Genomic DNA, 18,969 nt, shown 5'->3' on the forward strand with positions numbered 1-18,969 from the left:
TGCATTCAGGTGTCAGACACCCCCCCGCTTTTACAGATTTCTCTTTCTTTCATCACCCTTGTTTTCTTTCCCGTTAAATTTTGTGGTGCATTTATAGACCCAGTCTATGTTTTCACTGCATTCATGTGGGTTCTGCAGCTCTGTGTAAGCGGCAGAGTCTTCAGTTCAGCTCTTTCTGTCCATGTCTCTCCTTCTTTTGGGACGGCGTCAGTGCCTCCGCAGCATCCCGTGGGAAATGACGTGCGAACTGTGCCGAGACCTTCGCGGAGGGATAGAAGGAACGGGTGGCCAGTATGATGCAGCTTGCGCAGCTAATAATGGATAATGGCTAATAATTGAAGACCTTGACGGATGGCCCTTCCCTTCTGTTCCGCGAGTTTTCCTTTTGCTCACTAAGCTGGTCGTGAAAAGTTACGACGTCGGGTGCTGTTTGTGTTTTGCAGGGGTATATGTGTGATTGGGGGGGGGGGTGCTTCTGATGTCCTGAAGACTTCAAGGGCGCGCCTCACTGCTACCACCTCTAGTTCTACTGTTACTTCTTTGCCATAACTTCTTGCTGCGTAAATTGGTTGCGATAAAACAATAAGATACTGAATTAATTACGCAAAACGCATTCAAAAAGCGCAAGGCTGGCGCTCAGTCCTGTTTGTTCCGATCCTTTCCCTCTGTTGTGCGTTCACGCTGTTGATGTGCCCACCATTTTCTCGTCTTTCTTTTGTACTCCTCATATTACATATGCTTGCAGTGTCTCTCTGTTTCCACAGCCGTGTACAAATTTTCGTCTTCGCAAAGCTCCGCAAGGTGCTCCACAAGCGTGCCGTTCGAGCTGGCGCTGCCGTAAACCTTTACAGTCGTTACCAACGCTCCCTCGTACGGAAATACGCCCGCGGCTTATAGATTGCCAGAGAGGTAGCTACCTCAGCAAGCGCTCGGTCTATCTGTTGCTGCCCCGGTGCATCACTTGTCTCGACGTTGGCTCGCGAAAGGTTCCCGTGCAAGCGCGCGCGGAGCTGCGGCTTCTTCGCCACTTACACGATGTTCCTCAGCGGCGTGGTTCCCTACAACGCCAGTTTCGTCTCCCTTGGGGAAGATAAGGAGGAACGCGGAGGGCAAGGCGGAGGAACGGGGGTGCTCGGTTAGCGGACGCTCTACTGCTTCCAGTGGCCTTCTCCAGCGCAGCAGCCCGAGGGTTAGACGCTGCCTCTAGTGAGAGAAACACAGCGAAAAATATGGAGCAGGCTGGAAACAAGAGAGGAGCGCTCGAACTCCCGGCTACCTTTTTTTTTGTTCCCGCTGCGCGCACTTTCTGCGGGCTCGGCTGGCGCCCGGCGCGTCAGCGTGTTATGGGCGCCCGGAGCTGGCTGTTCCGCGCCGATTTTCCTCGGGAGCTGGTTGCCGCCGATAAGGGAAGGAACGCGGGAAAGTAGGCGCCGCCGGCTGCTTCGGGAGAGGGAAAAGGCCACCGGGGAGCGCGGCGAGCGTTGCTTCGGCGAGCGTTGCTTCCCCGGATTCCCAGCCAACCCTTGTTGCGCCTCCTCGCGTCCCTTCTCTCCCGTTTTACCCCGTTTTCTTCGTCCATTGTCGTCGCTTCTCTTGGCGGCGTCCAGCGCCCCTTGAGCGGCGCGCGCGGCTCCCTCGTGGGCGCATCCCGATGCTACCCCCCCCCCCCCCATGCTTCCCTACCGTTTCTCGGTTGCTGGTTGTGTCGGTTGGTGGCGCGCTGTTTCTGCTGGTTTTCCTTGTGGTGCCGGTGGTGCCTGGGGTGTCGTTGGCCGCCCGTATTTATTTACGCTGCCTCTGGTTCTCCCCGCGTCCTCCCTTGTGTGTGTGTGTTTGGCGATTGCTGCCAACTTGCCCCTCTTTCCCCGCCTTCCTCTTTATCCCCTTCATTTTTTCTTCGAGCGCGGTTCCTTATTTCCCTATATACTCTTCCCGAAGCAAGATCGGGCGTGCGAGGCTTGTAACTTGCTTACGACGGAAGGCCTTCGCTTAATGCTCGCGTATATATTTGCTCCGCCCGCGCCGAAGCTTCTTTTTGATCCCTCTGGGCGATTCCCGCCGACGTCGTCCCTTGCGGATCGCGCCTTTAGTTTTTTTCCCCTGACGTAGATCGAGGGGTAGCGTAGCGCTAGGCCGCTGCGGAGCTCGTGCTAGTTGGCTGGGCTTTCCATTTCTGTGTGTACATGCATGTAGGTGGCATTTCTCCGCCCCCCCCCCTCCTCCCTTGTTCACTCGTCTGGTGTGATTCGCGCGTTTCTTTCTTTCATTTTGCCCATTCGCTGTGCTCCTTATTTCCCTACTGGGGAAGCTGAGCGAAAGGAACGCCCCGTTTGCTTTCCCCTTTTGTTTCTTATCGGCACGGCTGCCTCTAGTCAGTGCCGTGGGGAGCGAGCGCTTTGTTCGCGGTGTTCCCGAAGCGCTTTCCTCGTCGTCTTCGTTCCGCCCTCTCCGGGCTGTTATCTCCTCAGTGTGTTGGCGATTCCTCTTCCGTCGCTCTTCATCTTCTTCTCGCGCTTTGCTTTCTCCCCGCGTGATTCTTTCTCGCGTTGCATGTTCAGCTTTTACTCGAGACTGCAGCCTCGGCGGAGGAATGTGTTGTTCTTCGCCTGCTCGCTGTTCTCTCTGGAGGTGCCGTGTCTCGGGCGCGTTCCGCGTCGTTCTTTATACGTGTAAGCGGCAGGGACTCCCCGTTATCTTCCTTTGACGCATTCCTCCGCTCTTTCCAGTTTTGCCTTCCTTTCCCTCGTGCGGCTCCTTTAGTTTCACTCCCCATTTCACTCCCCATTTCACTCCCTATTTCACTCCCTATTTCACTTTGAAGTCTGTTGTCAACAGCATATAGGGTTTTAGGGATAGCGTACTTCAGGGGTGTTATCAGCGACGTGGAACTTGTTCGACGTCCAAACTCGCGTTGAGTTCTCATGTAACAACAACAATAATAATAATAACACCATAACAAAACCAGGGTAGTTCGCGTCTGCTAAATTTATGTGCACAACTTTTAAAGCCGCTTAATAGTTCAATGTAGAAGCAGTCGACCGAACGTTAGGGTTTTGCGGTCTGCTGGGCGCATAAAAGGGAGCAAAAGGTATACGAATCACTGCAAAATGAGTACAAAAGAACGCCAGCGTGACAGTGGCATCTTGAGGGCACGAAGTCGCCCGGGGAAGCTGTTTCTAAAACTCTCTATAAAATGTTTGGCCCGAGACTTTAAACAGACTGTATAAGAAGTTCCAGAGTTGACGCGCTTTCTTCTTTCCCGGGCGAGTTCTTTCTTCCTTCAGCACGACGCGGCGTACGGTGTTGTTCGTGGCGCATTGCGAATTGCTCTTTTCTTGCCACATACTGGGTACTTCTTTCCCGAACAAAATTTCTTCGTGTTTTTCTTTTTATTATTTCATATGAAGTTTCAAGCGAGAGCTGGTATGCCCTCTTTAAGGGCAGAAACAGGCGAAGAAGCGATAGGAAAGAGGGTATCGACGCTTCACGTAAGTTTCATTCCCGAAAGTTTTGTACTAAACGTTACTGCTCGCTTATTCTTAGTTCTTAAAACTCCCGATTTCTTTGCCTTCCGGTTGTCTGAGGTAGCTCCGGGTCTCACGTTTATGGCATCTGGCTCTCGGGGTTCTCCGCTGGTCTAATCTATGTAGCCGGCGGAGAATTCGAGCGTGCATCCCGCCCCCCTCTTTTTCTTTTCTCCTTATTCACCGAACTTGGATTAAAGGCGGTAGAAAGCGAACCGATAAGCGAGTCCCGGCAACTCTTTGGGAGTACACTTTGCGACCCAGCTAACGTTGTGTTTTTTTTTTTCTCTGTGCTGGTTTTGTGTGCCCCTGGCATTTTATATACTGTACGCGAACTATATTGCAACGTCGTGGTTGCAGAGCTGTCTGGCTTGGGTTGTGCTCAGAGAAAGAGAACGAGAGAGGGAGAGAAATAAACGCATGTAATGGCTGTCCCAAACGGCGCATCACTTTTTTTGTCATTCTATCGTGAAGGCTTACTGGACGTGTATGTTGTGTGTAAATTCAGGGCATCTTTTGTGCGTACCGTTGTTTGGTACGGTACAGCGACTCTGTATAGTGGAATAGCGTACGTTAGTTCGGTGCTGTATTGGGTTTGTTGCGTGCTAGGCGCGCATGGACAGCCGACTGTATAAGTACGAAAGGAACGGTGACGGGGCCGAGCTCTGTCTTGTGTTCTAGTTGGTCCGTTCTCCTCGCTGTATAAACGTGCGCACTGCATGGTCTTCTCAAAGCAACTAGCCTGCCGGCAGGTCTTTATTGGTGCTGTAACTTTCGTCCGGCGCTAACCCGCCGTGGTTGCTCAGTGGCTATGGTGTTGGGCTGCTGAGCACAAGGTCGCGGGATCGAATCCCGGCCACGGCGGCCGCATTTCGATGGGGGCGAAATGCGAAAACACCCGTGTGCTTAGATTTAGGTGCACGTTAAAGAACCCCAGGTGGTCAAAATTTCCGGAGTCCTCCACTACGGCGTGCCTCATAATCAGAAAGTGGTTTTGGCACGTAAAACCCCAAATATTATTATTATTATTATTCGTCCGGCGCTCGCTGACCCCACTGGCTGCGCGGCTTATAAAGGCTGTAAGGATTGGGAGGTCAATCCCACCGCTCGTAACCCGTTGTCAAGATTGGAGTCGCGCATGAATTAGAAGGTAGCTGGCCCATGCCGTCGTCCAACTTATCCACGCTGAGGATGTTGTTGAAGGGAAGGACTGCTTCTCATATAGAACGAGGAATATGGGCTTATTTACAGTATCTACATAAGGACGTTGCAGTTAATCAGTCTAGCATGATTGCGAGACAAAGTACACTGAGCAGCCACACAACAGCGGTTTATAAACACTCGGTCCTCCCTCGATCCCTAGGTGAGGGAAACGTTCGACCAGTAGACGAGCCGCCTCTTTGCGGGAGAGCTTACACACACACACTTCCGCACAGGTTCATGGTCCCCACCGACGTCAGGCGGTCTTCACAGAACTCGGTGCTTACGTCAGCAAAGGTGCGTGGGAAGGGGCTTCCAACTACGTTCCCTCGGGGACTCCCTTGCTCACAGCAGACAGGGTCGGCGGTGGCGTGTTCCGTCACAAGGCCTGGTTCGTCGAACTCATCTCGGCTCCTGCGACGGAGAGTCGAGGACGCGGCGTATTGTTCCCTGCACACAGTAGACTTTGTGACGCCGTGTTGTGGCTAGAGGGTTGCGGTGGCTTTACAGGAAAAGTCGACGCCGCTCTCGCACCTGGCTGGCAAAACTTGCGCCTCAGCAGGCCGTTCTTACCAAGCCCACTAGCATTTGTGGCCATGATTCGCTTGTGTATCTGTTATACTGGGTGTTCTTTTTTCTTGGACCGTACATAATTTCTTTTTCGATATTGCTTGTAACATATTTGTTTAGTTTTCGTCATTGAGCTGTATTACTCAGAGGCAGAAATTGCTTGCTTGGGAAATCGAAGTGCATAATCGTCTAATTACCAATAATTTACTAGTCAACTGTTAAATGGCATAATTTACGGCACACATTGCAGTTTACGAATTTAAAACCGGCGAGTTCGCGAGGGCCATGCACTTCGGAGGGACATTCAAGATGACCCAAGTTTCGAGACGTTCATATCCAAAGTGTGCCACGAAAAAACGCGGGCGGTAGTTAATCTTGTGCTTCGATGTATACAACGGCTGCTCGTTAAGAAACGTGAAAATGGAACGACGGTGCATTTTTACGGCACGCTTCGCGGCGCCGATCTCGAAGCCTGCGCGTTCCTTAGAAGTCGCTCCAAGGGGATATGACTTGCGAGCTCGCCGGCTAAAATTCGCGAATTAAACTATGTGTCCGTTAAGTAAATAACTAAAAAAATTAATTGGCGATTTTCTTGTGAGTGAGTCGATTAAGCATTTCGATTTCTCCCGCGAATGATGTGCACCGCTGTCGGACAGTCCAGCTCAAGAAGTAAACTTACGCTATCTGCCACAGGAGATTATCTAGAATTATATGTTTAGTCTAAAAAAAAAAAAAAGCTATACTGTAGACGTGGCGGAGTGGCACTTTGTTCTCGAAACGTTTAGCGATTACGTGTTGCTTAGCTAGCGACTAGTAGCTGCTCTTCGGCTATCAGTGGTGTTCAGGTGTATAAATGCGCGCCTGTTGTCTAAATTGCGGGCCTTTCCGTCTCTTTCGAACCTGCTCTGCCTTGCTTAGGCCTCGACTATTTGTCCGATAGAAAGGTGTCTGCACATCATACACTGCCAATCAGAGTCGCTTGTCCGTCGCCGTTTCCTTCTCTTCTTACTTCTTTTCCTCTCTTCTTATGTTCTTCGCAATTTAGTCCAAGCGCTGCTATCAGGCCTAAACTGCGGCTGCCTTCTCCGTTCGGCGCGGGGGGCACGCTGTAGAGATACGCGGCACGCCAGCAGGCGCTCGGTCGCCCAGCGTTTTACGCTGTCAACGATCGGCGGGATAGGAGCTCCGCTAATAAGGTTATAATGAGCCTCCCCTTGCGGAGGAGGAGTTCGGCTTCACCTCGCGATGCGCGTAAGGTGGCGCGCGTGACGCAGGCCTTTTTGAAAAAGTACAGTTTTTATTTCAGGCTGAAAACATAGCGAAGGCATACGCGCCTTCAGATGACGTTATTAGTTACGGCTGCTGGCACTGTGACCGTGATCGTCACCGCAGTGTATAACGGATTATTCGTTAGTAGCGAAATGATTGCATTGACGGCTTTGGCGCTTTTAAAGCTTGTTAACTCCACGTGACAGCACCCACAAATGAATGCGTGAAAAAGTGTGCGTTGTACCTCAGAGGTTGCGGCGCCAACGATATGAACCCAAAATTTCGCTTTCGCGGTCGGCCCCGTCGGTCACCTCGGGCGGGGGCCCCTGTCTAAATATATGGGAACGGCGAAATTGTTTTCCTCGGCAACCACTGCAATGAATTTGGTGAGATAAGTTGCAATAAAAGAAAAAAAGTTTAAATCTAGTTACTGTAGGCAGCGGATCTAGCTTTCCGTGAGTCGTCAATGTTTCACAAAACTCGTTGAAAATGGTAAAATTAAAAGCTACAGAAGGACCATGTTTACAACGCTATAGCTAAGCGGTGAAACACGATATAACTATTCTGTAAACGGCATTAATAATACATGTAAAGCGGATGAAATTGATGTATTATACACAGCTCTATAATGTACCATTAATGTGTATGACCTTTGCAAAAAATTTAGTAAACATTGTAAGAAATACACGTAAGCTGTAAGTTCATATATCAAATGTGTCCTCTTTAGATGCTCTAAGGTGCTCTAACGGACGCAGTTTATAGGACAGAACTTACTGGTTTTCTGCAATTCTTGCGAGGACATTCATGCTCTAAAGCAAACTCACGTTTCTTACAGTAACTCGAATTTAACTTTGTCTCGAATGCGACAAACTTCATTGAATTCAGTGCAGCGGTTATCTCATAACGGCACTGCTGCATTTTACACATACTTGAATGGGCGGAGTGGGAGTTAGCCTCGTGCTAAAGTTTCCTCTCAATAGATGTGTTTTGGCATTGCATCACACCTTAATCGCGCAGCGCGCTATAGAGCACGGAATTAATAATGCAATACCACCGTGGGGGAGTAGCGGCTGTGGCGCTGCGCTGCTAAGCCCGAGGGTGCGGGTTCGAATCCCTCTTGTGGGAGCCGTATGCAACAAAACCCGTGCACTTCGTTTCATGTGTATGTTAAGGGAGCACGGGTGGTCGAAATGAATATCGTGTCCCCCCGCCCACTAAGGCCGTACCCGTAACCATATCGCGGTTTCGCCAAGTAAAACTCGTAGTAAAGTGAATGGTGTAGTGACGATACAGCGTTCCGCATGGCCAGCGCATCCGCGAACGCTACTGCCGTGGCGCCATCTGCTAGGAAAAAATCGAACCACTTTCGCGGCTAGCCATAGAGTACAAACAGCAGATGCCAGTGACAGCAGTAAATCTCTTGACATTGCATTCAGCGTGAAACGGAACTAAGCAATCGCTTATTTTACCATTTATTTATTGCCGTGACGTCCCGGCGGGTGAACAACGCAACTAAGGCGAATTGAGATGCGAAGCGTGTGGTCCGGGTGCCTGCATGTTCTGAAGCAATTACGGTAGCCTACCAGGGTAGCTCAGAGGCTAAAGGTGCGCGTACACGGTGGGTCTAAAGTATAGCATGTGACGCTAACTTATCACTCGAAGCTGAAGTTATCTCATATAATTTAGCTGTTTAAGACGTTTTCGTAATCTTCTGCCTTTTACATGTGCCCCGTCTTCTCGTTTTACCAGATTGAAATGTGTGCCTCATATGTGGCGTGGTGCATTGCCCCGTGGCGTGGCTCTAAAAAGGGTGTCTTTTAATTCGGTTCGCGCTCGCATGGGTCGCTTCTCTCCGTGACCTCGTTACCCGTGTTGTATCCCCGCTAACTAGCACTGCGCGCAACTGCGTGTCATCCGGATTTTTATTTTATTTTTGACCAGTATAGGCGGCCGAGGGTATAGCCACGCTGCACTCCGCCGAGGCGCGTCGGGCTTCTTCGTGCGTCTGTGCGCGTCCGTGCGCGCCTGTATGTGCGCTTGGGGGCGTGTGTGTGTGTGCCAGCGTGCTTGCTTGCCGCCGCCATCCATCAAAGTCGCCGCCGGCTTCGCTTTATGGATGTTGATGGACAATGGCCAGAAACGCGGTACCCCCGCCCCCTTCCCTTACTCGCTCGTGGAGAGAGAGAGGGAGGGAAGAGGGGGGGGGGCGATGGTGTAGTCCTGCGTAGTAGTACATTCACCGGCGAAGGTTCTCTCTCTCTCTCTCTCTCTCTCTCTCTCTCTCTCGGACGGCAAGGTATATCTCCGCTTGTTTGTGTACATGGAGCGCGTAATGAGAGGTGGGGAAGGAAGGAATCAGTATTCATGGGGCGATGGATGAGGGTGTGGTTGGGGCGGCTGCTTGCTTTTGCGCGCGTGTTTCTGTGGTCGGGGGACACGCGGATAAGTGCTCCGGGCATCGCGTTTTTGCTTTTGCCTTGTCTTTTTTTTTTTTTTGCTGGAGATTTACGCGGCCTGCGTCCCCGGAACAACACCGCCTGTTTCTTGGAGCGCCGAATCGCTCGTTGCGAGGTGTGACGTTTGTAGATCCCGCTGTTATGCCTGCGAAGCTCTCTTGTGGTGCGCCGCAGGTTGTGGCGGTCTCATTCGGGTGTATCGAAGAATCGCCTCTGCGAAGCCGCTGTTGTTGTTCCTTCCTCACAGATACACTCGTGGAAGTGCAAACTTAAGCTAGATCCGTGGATTGCACTTCTGCGATACAAATGAACCAGGCTTACCGCGGACCGAGGTTTTGTTTGCTTAGAGTAGACGCAAGAAAGGCAATAAAAATTGCGACTCCGGATCGAAAATTATAGTACCAGTTGCCTCAAATATAGAAGATTTTGGAAACGCCTGTCCTGAGCCATAGATATTGATCTCTAGAAGAAATTAATAATAATAATAATAATAATAATAATAATAATAATAATAATAATAATAATAATAATAATAATAATCGGCACTGCGTTGCACTTCGAATTAGCAGGCATCTGGCTGCCATACTTCAAAACCTTTCTCTTCATAACGATGGTCGAGATTTGTGAAATCTGCGTTTGCAACGACGTTATTAGATTCGCGTTTTGTGTGCGGCATTGTAATAAAAGACAGTTCGCCTTCCCTTTCTTAATTCGAGGAAATTAGAAATAGGCGTAAGTTATAAGCCGCCTTCGTGAACAATCGTTAGCTCTGCATGGCTTCGTTTTTTGTGTTCTGTTTTCTATAGTACCAGTTTAAATTTCTTGACGAGCTCTGTCGCGTATACGCTTTCGGTCCTTACTCGCATCGAGTACGGCCGCGCGCGGTAATTAAAGGAGTTGCAACATTTGTTTCACTAAGCGGACGAGACTATATGCCGTGGCTCATTACGTGCAAAGCCTCGCCGGACCGCTGGCCCTGGCGCCGGGGGCGGACAGGGATGAAATTAACCGCGGGGCGAGATCACGGTTAATCTGCTTTGCGCGGACGCATGCCAGATGGCGCTCGCAGAGACGGCACTGATGAACTTGGCGCGTGTGCGAGTGTTTAACCCTACACGGGAGGGCGCTGGATGAAATGTGGGTAATTCATTTTCCTTGCGCGCCCAGCTTCTGTGCGCGATGGCCACTCGCTGGAGCGCGATCACATTTCGCGTACTCGTTGCGCCTGATGAACGGCCTGCTTTTTGTCCTGGTCTCTGCCGCTAACGGCTACATACAAATGAAGCTGGAAACTGTGTGCCTCATATACACTCTTAAAACGGTTGCACCCTTTGGGGCGTATATTTGTCCCACAGCAATAATCGTCAGCTGCCTTGCTTGCGTTTCCTTTCCTGAAAACTCTTGCGCTCGCTACTTTCCTGTCGAGAATGCTGCGTCACACTGTTAAGGCGCATGCCGTTCGTGACTGGAAAGTACCGGGCTCGCAGCGTTAAAGAGAGGAAACGCGGGCAGCACGGATGACGATTATTGTTGTGGGACAAGATACGCCCCAAAGGGTGTAAACTTTTCTAAGAGTGTACGCTCCGATCGCAGCGCCCGCTTCTCCTGCAAAGTCATTTACACTCTTAGAAATATTTACACCCTTTGGGGCTTATCTTGTCCCACAACAATAATCGTCATCTGTCTTGCCTGAGTTTCCTTTCTTGAAAGCTCGGCGCTCGCTACTTTCCTTTCGAGAAGCTGCGTCACACTGATAACGCGCATGCCGTTCGTGACTGGGAAGTATCGGGCCCGCAGCGTTAAAGAAAGGAAACGCGGGCAAGACAGATGACGAATATCGTTGTGGGACAAGATACGCCCCAAAGGGTGTGAATATTTCTAAGAATGTAGTCCAGCTGGCGTTGATTAAGACACAGATGGAGCGGGCACCACGGCTGGCGCCTCGAAGACCTCGAGAGATGTAATTGGCTCGAGTCGTTCATCTTTACGGGTCAGGGCGGGAGGGTTCGAACGTTGAGGGCCGTCGGCACATTCGCGTGATCATTCCGTGATGCGATGTAGGTGGTTATGCGCGAAGTCCTTATTCGGGCGCCTCTGCGCTTCAGTTGAAGCTGACCGCTTAATTGTAACCATGCTTCACATTCTTTTGCATGCGCGCAGCGTTGACTGTATCCGTCTTTTTGTTCCTTACCCTAACGTAGCGAACTGTGAATTCGTTTAGTTGACCTCGGGACCTTGTTTCTTTCTTTCTTTTTCTTTCTTTCCATAGCGAGCTTGCGTAGGTAAACATGCCAAAACTTAATATCCCTGGACATCTTAATTGTGCGCTGCTTTACTTAAATGGCGCGACAACGTATACAGGAACAACCATACTGTACATGTAGACTACTGGCGAGAACATTTTGAAATTTCCTTGCAAGGGCTTATGTAGTCGCAGTAGCGTTTGAACTGAACTGTGCTATGCGCTGCGGCACACAGCACTATGAAGAACCGGAGGGACTTCATGTCTCGAGCTGTTACTGCGGTGTTTCGTGACGATTTGTTATATTTTCCTTGTCTGGTCCATCGTTGCTGGCTCGAGCGTCGTTGTGCCGCTGTTATCGTCTGGCTCAGACACGCGGCACCAACGTTAAGAAGTAATTGTGACGTCTGCTGCTGTGCCCCTGCGTACAGCGTCCATATGCTCTGCTCGGAAGACAGCCCCGAAACACCGTTGAAACAGAAAAAACGCTATTACATAACCCCTCCCCCGCACCGTAATTCGTGAGGGATCTTCATGTCTGGTTTCAATTCTGTGCACAGGAACGTGTTTCCCACGGTGTTTTCGATAGTGCGGCGTATCGTTGGCTGCTTCGATATTTGATTTCTCTGTAACTGCGGTTTTGAACGTCGCGCTAACTTCCTTTCCGGGCGCAGTATAGTGGGACGGCACTGGCGTGACGCGGCGCTTTCTTTGCGGATGATATCAGCTTTCATCGCGCCCCCGTTCCTCGTTCTGCTGCGTCATGACTACGATCGCACGACATTGCAGCAGTGCGCGGAGCCGCGTAGCGTGGGTTTCAGCGTGTCTCGGTCTGCGTGCCCTCGTCTGTGTTTCACGTGCGTGTGTGTGTGTGCCTGGTCGCGATTCCGTTGCAATTGTTAGTCGGGCTGACGTTTCGTGGAAGACTGCACTTTGCGTATTGCCAGTTCCGAGAACTGCAGCGGTCTCCGAATTCACTCGTCTGTGTGCGATCGTCTGGTACGGACGGACGGTCGCTTCGCCGTAATACCTTCGTTCCAGTGACTTTTTTTGATTGTGAACGTGTCCTCTGCAATCGTGCCGTCAAGGTTCGCCGTCCCTGCTGTTTCGCTCGTCGAAATCGGTGCTGCTAAGAGTGCTCGCCGGCGGCTATACGCGTGACATATTGCGTGTGAGACACCTCGCGTTGCTTTTGTCGTGCAGAGTAGTCGTGTGAACGGTTAAGACGCCACTTGCACGATCAGTACAAGGGATCGGTGACCGCGTTGTGCGTTATCCTCGCTGCGAAAGAAACAGCCCCGTCCTTGGGAAAGCGGTGCCGTCGCCAGTGTCGTGGTGCCGCTGATGTAACTGCCCGACTGTCGGATGTTGAGGCTGCTCGGAACTGCGGTCTGTGTCCTCCTGCTGTCCTTCTGGTCGCCCGATCGAAACTCGCCGTCGCATCCGTGGCGCGGTGCTCTAGCCCTCCCGTGACAACGAACCTGATCTTGCGCGGTAGCTTCGTCTGGTCGCGATGGGACGCAAGCGTCTCCACCAGTCCAAGATGGCGCAGCTGGACAAGGCCAAGTCGCGCAAGATGAAGGGCCTCTTCGGCGCTGCACCTCCCTCGCTGCTTCCCGAACAGTGCTACGCCGGCGGCTACCACCAGGGCGCGCCCGTGTACGCTGCCGCCCGCACGCCCTTCGTCTGCTCGATGCCGCCGCCCTTGTATCCTGGATGCGTGCCGCCGTCGTTTTTGGTGTCGCCGTCGCAACTGCCCGGAGCGCCCCTGGTGGATGCTTCCTGCGCTGCACGGCCGACGCCGGGCTCCCCTGGTGAGACGAGCGACGGAGTAGCCGTTGATGGGAAGCGCCCTCGGGGTATTTTGCCAGGGCGTATGCTGATAGCGTTGTTACCGTGATGTCGGAGATAAAGACGGGAACAGCGGCGCATGGTGGCGACGCCATTTCTGATCTTTAAATGCGTAAGCCTTTAGTGACTCGTGAGTGTCCGGGCGCAGTCCGTGGTGGACGCAGGAAAGCGGTGATCACCGGCGAGTGTAGCCAGGAGAGGAGGTGCCGCCGGCGAGGGGAGCAAGGAGAGGAGGTGCCATGCCAGTAGCGCTGTGCAAGTGGGTGCGCGGACGTGCGCGTGGGGGTGCGCGCGCGCATTGGCGACAAACTTCGCAGCCATATGGCTGTGATTGCATTCCACGCTCGCGGCCACGGCGGCGTCCGTTCGCAGAACAGTTCGGACAACAGCAACAGAGGGAGTCATAGATAGGCTTTCGCCAGTCGCAGTTTAGCTCAGAAAAGTGCCCGTAGATTTTTGTTCAGCCGCACCTCGCAAAACTTTTCAAAGTGCGCGCTTTCTGTTAGAGTAAATGCGTGTTTAGCAGTTCAAAATGGTTCGACGTACATTTTTTTTTCACAGATTTAATTTGTTTACGGAATTTATAACAGTCGTGCAACGCAGCTACGTGTGTTATAAAGATAGTATAGTGAATGCAGATGTTTTTTTTTTCTTCTTTCTATCTGAGCGTTCAGTATGCATGCGTATACCGCAATTATTTGACCTCGTTTTGCCGTGTGGTGCCACCTGTGTTATCAGCCCTCATGCTGCCAGGCATTTGTTTTACGTACGTTTCAAGTTTTAAAGATCGCGTGTTATAACTTCGGCAGCATGTACACAAGCTTTCAGCCTCCAGCTTCCGGCATAATCTCACCCTCTTCTCATTCGTCCAACTCCGCTCTCTGCGCGTGCGCACACACATGCATCCGCCTACCGTCGAGTCTCTAATATATTCCCCCCCCCCACTTTTTTTTTTCTGTCGTTATTCCGTGCCGTCTCAATTTCTTAAATGTATCTCCGTTAGATAGCCGGCCTCGCCTCCGGTATTGGCGCTGCTGTCGCATGCACGCGTTCACACGCGTTTGAGTATGCTGTTACAGTGTAACGCTGTCGCAGACTGCGTTCGACTCGCAGTCGTAGTCTTCATCGCGCAGAATATTTAACGTCGTTTCGTCCGCCCCCCCCCCCCCCTCTTCTTTTTTTTTTCTGGCTGTCGAGATTGTTCCAACGGCGCACATCGGCCGAGAACGCGAGAACAAGGGGTGGGGTGGGGGTGGGGGGGGGCACTCCGCGATCGGCCTATACCGCCAGATATATATATACATATATATATATATATATATATATATATATATATATATATATATATATATATATATATATATATATATATATATATATATATATAGTGTGTGTGTGCATGTATATAGCGTGTGTGTGTATCGGCTCGTTTTCCGTGATCATAATGGCGAGCCTGCGGCAAGTGCCGGCGGGGCGGAGAGAGAGAGAGAGGGAAATAGTTGGAATAGCCAGTGCAGGGCCGAGCCACTCACGCTGTGTGCAACCTCTTCTCGTAATTATTCCCCCACGGGGGGGCTTAATGCTTAAGTGAGACGTCCTCGGTGGCGGCTGGGCCCGGGGCGTGCACTCTGGGTTCGCGCCGCAGTGGCGCGTGCGTGTGTGTGTGACCACTTTGGCCGGCGCGGCTGCCCCCCCCCCCCCCCCTCGTCCTCATCTCGGCCTCGCGATTGTTTCGCCGCCTCGTTCAGTTCTTTCGCTGCGTTGTTTTTATTTCCATCATTTATTTGAGTCTCATTACTTTCCTCCGCTCCTTTATACGGTCAGCGTATCGGGGTCGATGCGGCTTTCGCGCGAGGCTCTCGACGCATAAAAATGTAAATAAGCGCGACCGACTCACTTCGTGACCGTTTTCTTTCCCCCTCCGGTCTCTTTATGTAGGAATTATAATGCCCCGTTTCTGCTTTATATATACGCCCGGTCCCCGGTTGACCGTTTGGCCCCTAATTAACATTTAGCTTTGTCTCCTCTTTATTGCCGCGGACTCATCCTGGTCCGTTTCCTTCGGCCGCTGTGCTTCCCGTTATGTTCAGTTTGTGCCGCCTTTATACTTTGTTTAGGTGTATCGCCTTGCGTGGTGCCGTTCCGATTTTGCTATAAAAGTACCAATTCCCCATAAGGCCATTGTATTCTTTTCTTGTTCCCGGTCTGGTCGCGCAGTTATCTTTTGTGCGCTTTGGAGAATAACCGCCTCTACGTATACAGGGTGTCCCAACTACCATGCGCCAATATTTAAGCATATGCAAATGCCACGTAGCTGCGGAGAAACAAAGTAGTGTCCTTTGCCGTCGCTTGGAGATACTCAGATTGTTTTTCATCCCACGTAATCAGATAGTTACTCTTAATTAATCAACTTCTCAAATATTTTAATTAGTGGGAAAGAGTGAATGAGAAAATTGTAGAGCAACACGAAAAGCTGCCGACACAGCTTTCTGTTGCTCAATACGAGCTACATAGAAGTGTTCACAATTTTCTCATTGACACTGATTGATTGAGTCATTGATCATGACATTGATGGAGTCAGCGTCTGTGATCCGGACTGTGTGACCGACGGATATCCCCAGTGGACTTTCTATTCTTTTAATCTTTCCGTCCCCCTTTCCCTTTTCCCAGTGAAGGGTAGCCAACCGGGCTCAGTCCTGGTTAACGTCCCTACCTTTCATTTATCATTCTCTCTCTCTCTCTCTCATTGACACTTTCCATCTAATCATAATATCTCAGAAGTTGATTAGTTAAGGCTAATGATCTAATTAGGCGCGATGCAAAGAAATCTTAATCATCTCCAAGCGACGGCACACGACGTTACCTCGGTTCGGTCCAGCTGCGTCGCATTTGCATATGTTTACTGTTTGTTTAAAGTTACGTGGGACACCCTGTATATACTTATATAGAGGCGGTATATCGTGCAGTTCTTTAGGAAGCACGACTAGGCTAACGCGGCGAGGAAGCGAAGAGGTGAACGATGTTTTGCATATAAGATGCTCTAATATGTATATAAGATGAGCGACGCTAGTTGTACAGTCGACCAAAAAAGTTTACGGACCAAGAGACCTGACAAAAAAGTGGAATACATCCGCAGCCTCCAAATGCAGCCTGGTATTCCCATTTCCAGCCTTTGCTGGTACATGCGAACAACATTGTGATGTGCGGTTTTACTGGCTACTTTTTATAGGCTGCTCGTATATTCAGCACTTTCTGAGACCCCGTGGTCCGTAAACTTTTTTGGTCGACTGTACGTAAAACATGACGCGTACGTCGCTGCGGCAAAACCTTTTCCACACGACACGAGTCGGCGCTGCGGTCTTGTCCTCCTTTCGCAGTCGTCGGTTCGCGTAAAAAAATCAGGATGAAAAAAAACATTGCCGAATCATGCCGCGGGCCGAGCTCAGATGACTCGGCGGCAACGACTTTCATCATTGCGGCCGTCGTAAGGTGCGCGCGCAGGCAGGCGCCTCTAATTCGGTGACGTCGAGTGACGCTCCGGTCTCGCGGATTGAGTCAGCCGAATGCGCATTTCGTGTTTGATTCTTTACGCCCCCCTCTCCCCCCTCCACAACCCGCTATCTGAACGCGTGTGACAAGGCGCCGCATTAACGCGTCGACTTGGATTGTGGTCCCTGCATTTTTTTTTTCTGTCGTCCCTCTTAATTCTCGTTTTTCGATCCTCCCTTCTTCCGTGTCAGGTAACTTTCGTGAACAATTTCTCAGATGTGCTCCTCCGCAGACGCTGGGGACGTCCGGTCAGTCTTAATGCTACCGGGCTCGCTGTATCTTCTTTCGTTCTTTCTTCCTTTCTTTTTCTTTTTCTTCCTTTCTTTCTTTCTTTCTTTGTTATGCTCACAATGTCCAAACAAATGCACAAGAATTGTTAGCACCCATAGCCAGAAGGCTAGTGCCGCGGGTCCAGTAGAGACTGTGGTAGGAGGGCAAGCAGATAAAACAGCGTCATTGGCACTGCCACATATGATAGGAGAGACTATATACGATAGGAACAACGTAGCAACGGTTCACACAGGTTTGCGGCCAGGCGGGGAGCGTCTCAATTGAATGCGCGAAATTGCTTTTAATTTTTTATACCCTTAGCAATCGTTGTGGCGCGCTTCCTCGTAGGAATAGACGCGGTGCGGCTGTAGGGGAGTTAGTTCTGACGTGTGCTCTCAGCATATATATGCGTCACCGTGTCTCAGCGCGTAACAGCGCCTTCTCCTTCTTGCGGGGATAAAAAAGCAAACCACGTGATTCAAGTAATGTCCACGTTTCGCCTTCGTTTGTCTCGTCCTGCGGGCATTTCCCAGGGAAATCCATTACGGTGCCACTGGACGTTGTTTGCACCGCGGTTGAGTTTCGAGCCTCGAGTCGCTGAACGCGAACTGCCATGTGGCGTTTCTTTAGAATGGGTGGGGTTGCAGCTCTCGCTAGGTTTAGGGAACAGCCTTACCCGCCTTATGGGAAGTTTCGTTCCCGACCGAACTGCGCGATTCGGCAATTAGGCTAATGGCCCCTCGAGAGTATGGGCGGGGGGAGGGAGGGCAGGCATCGAGTCATATACGGCGCCGTTACATGTCTCCGAGGCAGGCTCAACATGTGATGTAGGCGTGGCGGCCCTGTTTCGTCGTGTTCTATATTTTTTTCTACTTGCATTTGGGTTTCGTTTCACCTGTCCGGCGTCGGGTGCGTTCTTGTCTTTCCTTTTGTTTGTGTCTTTGTGTGTGTGAATTGCTGTGCTCTGGTGTGTAGTCGCCAGAGCGTATACGTTGCATTAGAAGTTGCGTAATGCGTTGCATTAGAAGTGCGCGCAAGCTTTGCGCTGTGCTTAAAGAGATATGTAGCGTCGGCGCAGTTGAGGTATAGTCAGGTTGTCGTCACTCCAGCTCTACATGGCATGCCGTGTGCTGTAATATAGCGGTCATGTAAACGCGACAACGGCTGTGGCATGGGCGCAGTGGGGGAGCACTTGGGAAAGGGAATCGGTGAGGAAGTAAGCTCTGTCGTTTCTGCAGTAACGGGTGTTTTATGTATTTTCCTTTTTTTTTTTTACCGGACATCGTTTCTAAAGCGTCAGCGACTTTTCCTTTTTTTTTTGTCAAACTCGGTGCTTTCAGTTAAGGAGCCACCGAAAAAAGCCCGAAGGCATGACCGAAACCGATAGGTGTGTTCACAAAGAAAGCTGAGAGTGGTTTGGAACAATCCCTGCGCATATATATGTACGCAAGCAATAACAATAAGTCACATTGCATACACGTCAAGGAACTTTGGCCTTCATTCTTTCTGCAAATATAACCTTCCCTTCTCCGGTATAGAATACAGATAAATTTTCCTTCATCATTATTCTTTTTAAAGTTATTTTTTTTACTATGATGCTCTTCAGTGTCCTTTTAATTCGATACTTTTCATGTTGTTACTAGGCGCTATAGCTTCAATCGCGCAGTGTGAACCCGTAGTTTACGCTGTTCGTTTTCTCAAGATGTGTACGAGCCGAACGCACGAAGAACCTCTCTCTCTCTCTCTCTCTCTCTCTCTCTCTCTCTCTCTCCTCCGTTTCGTGGAACTTGGTACAGTTGCGCTATATATGTATACCGTCGCCAAAGCGGGGTTTGCACGTGTTTAGCATTTATTTTCCTTCGGTTCTCGCTTCGCGTTGGAGGAGTGCATTCTCTGGACCCTTTGCTCGGCGTTTCACTTCGCGCAGCAGTCGGCTTGTTCTCGCCCGCCAGCGGGTCGCTTTATATACGCGTTATCCTCGCTCAGCCCCTAGCGCCGTAGCGGTGTTGGAGGGCGGTTGATCAGATTTGCAAGGCAA

General features: G+C 50.8%; 1 protein-coding gene across 6 annotated transcripts in view; it reads left to right on the forward strand.

Annotated features, from left to right (window-relative positions):
• The window catches only part of LOC135917624 (CUGBP Elav-like family member 2), a 562,919-nt gene that overhangs the window by 89,651 nt on the left and 454,299 nt on the right, over positions 1-18,969 (forward strand). Inside the window, exon 1 of one of the 6 annotated variants that reach the window (XM_065451190.2) lies at positions 11,333-13,075. The exons of the other annotated variants lie outside the window; for them this stretch is intronic. Within the exon in view, the coding sequence (XP_065307262.2) occupies positions 12,775-13,075 (301 nt within the window). The 5' untranslated portion in view covers positions 11,333-12,774. Of the gene's footprint in view, positions 1-11,332; positions 13,076-18,969 lie in introns of those variants that run through there. 6 annotated transcript variants of the gene reach the window in all.

This window comes from Dermacentor albipictus, chromosome 10, assembly GCF_038994185.2.
Source record: "Dermacentor albipictus isolate Rhodes 1998 colony chromosome 10, USDA_Dalb.pri_finalv2, whole genome shotgun sequence".
NCBI lineage: Eukaryota > Metazoa > Arthropoda > Arachnida > Ixodida > Ixodidae > Dermacentor > Dermacentor albipictus.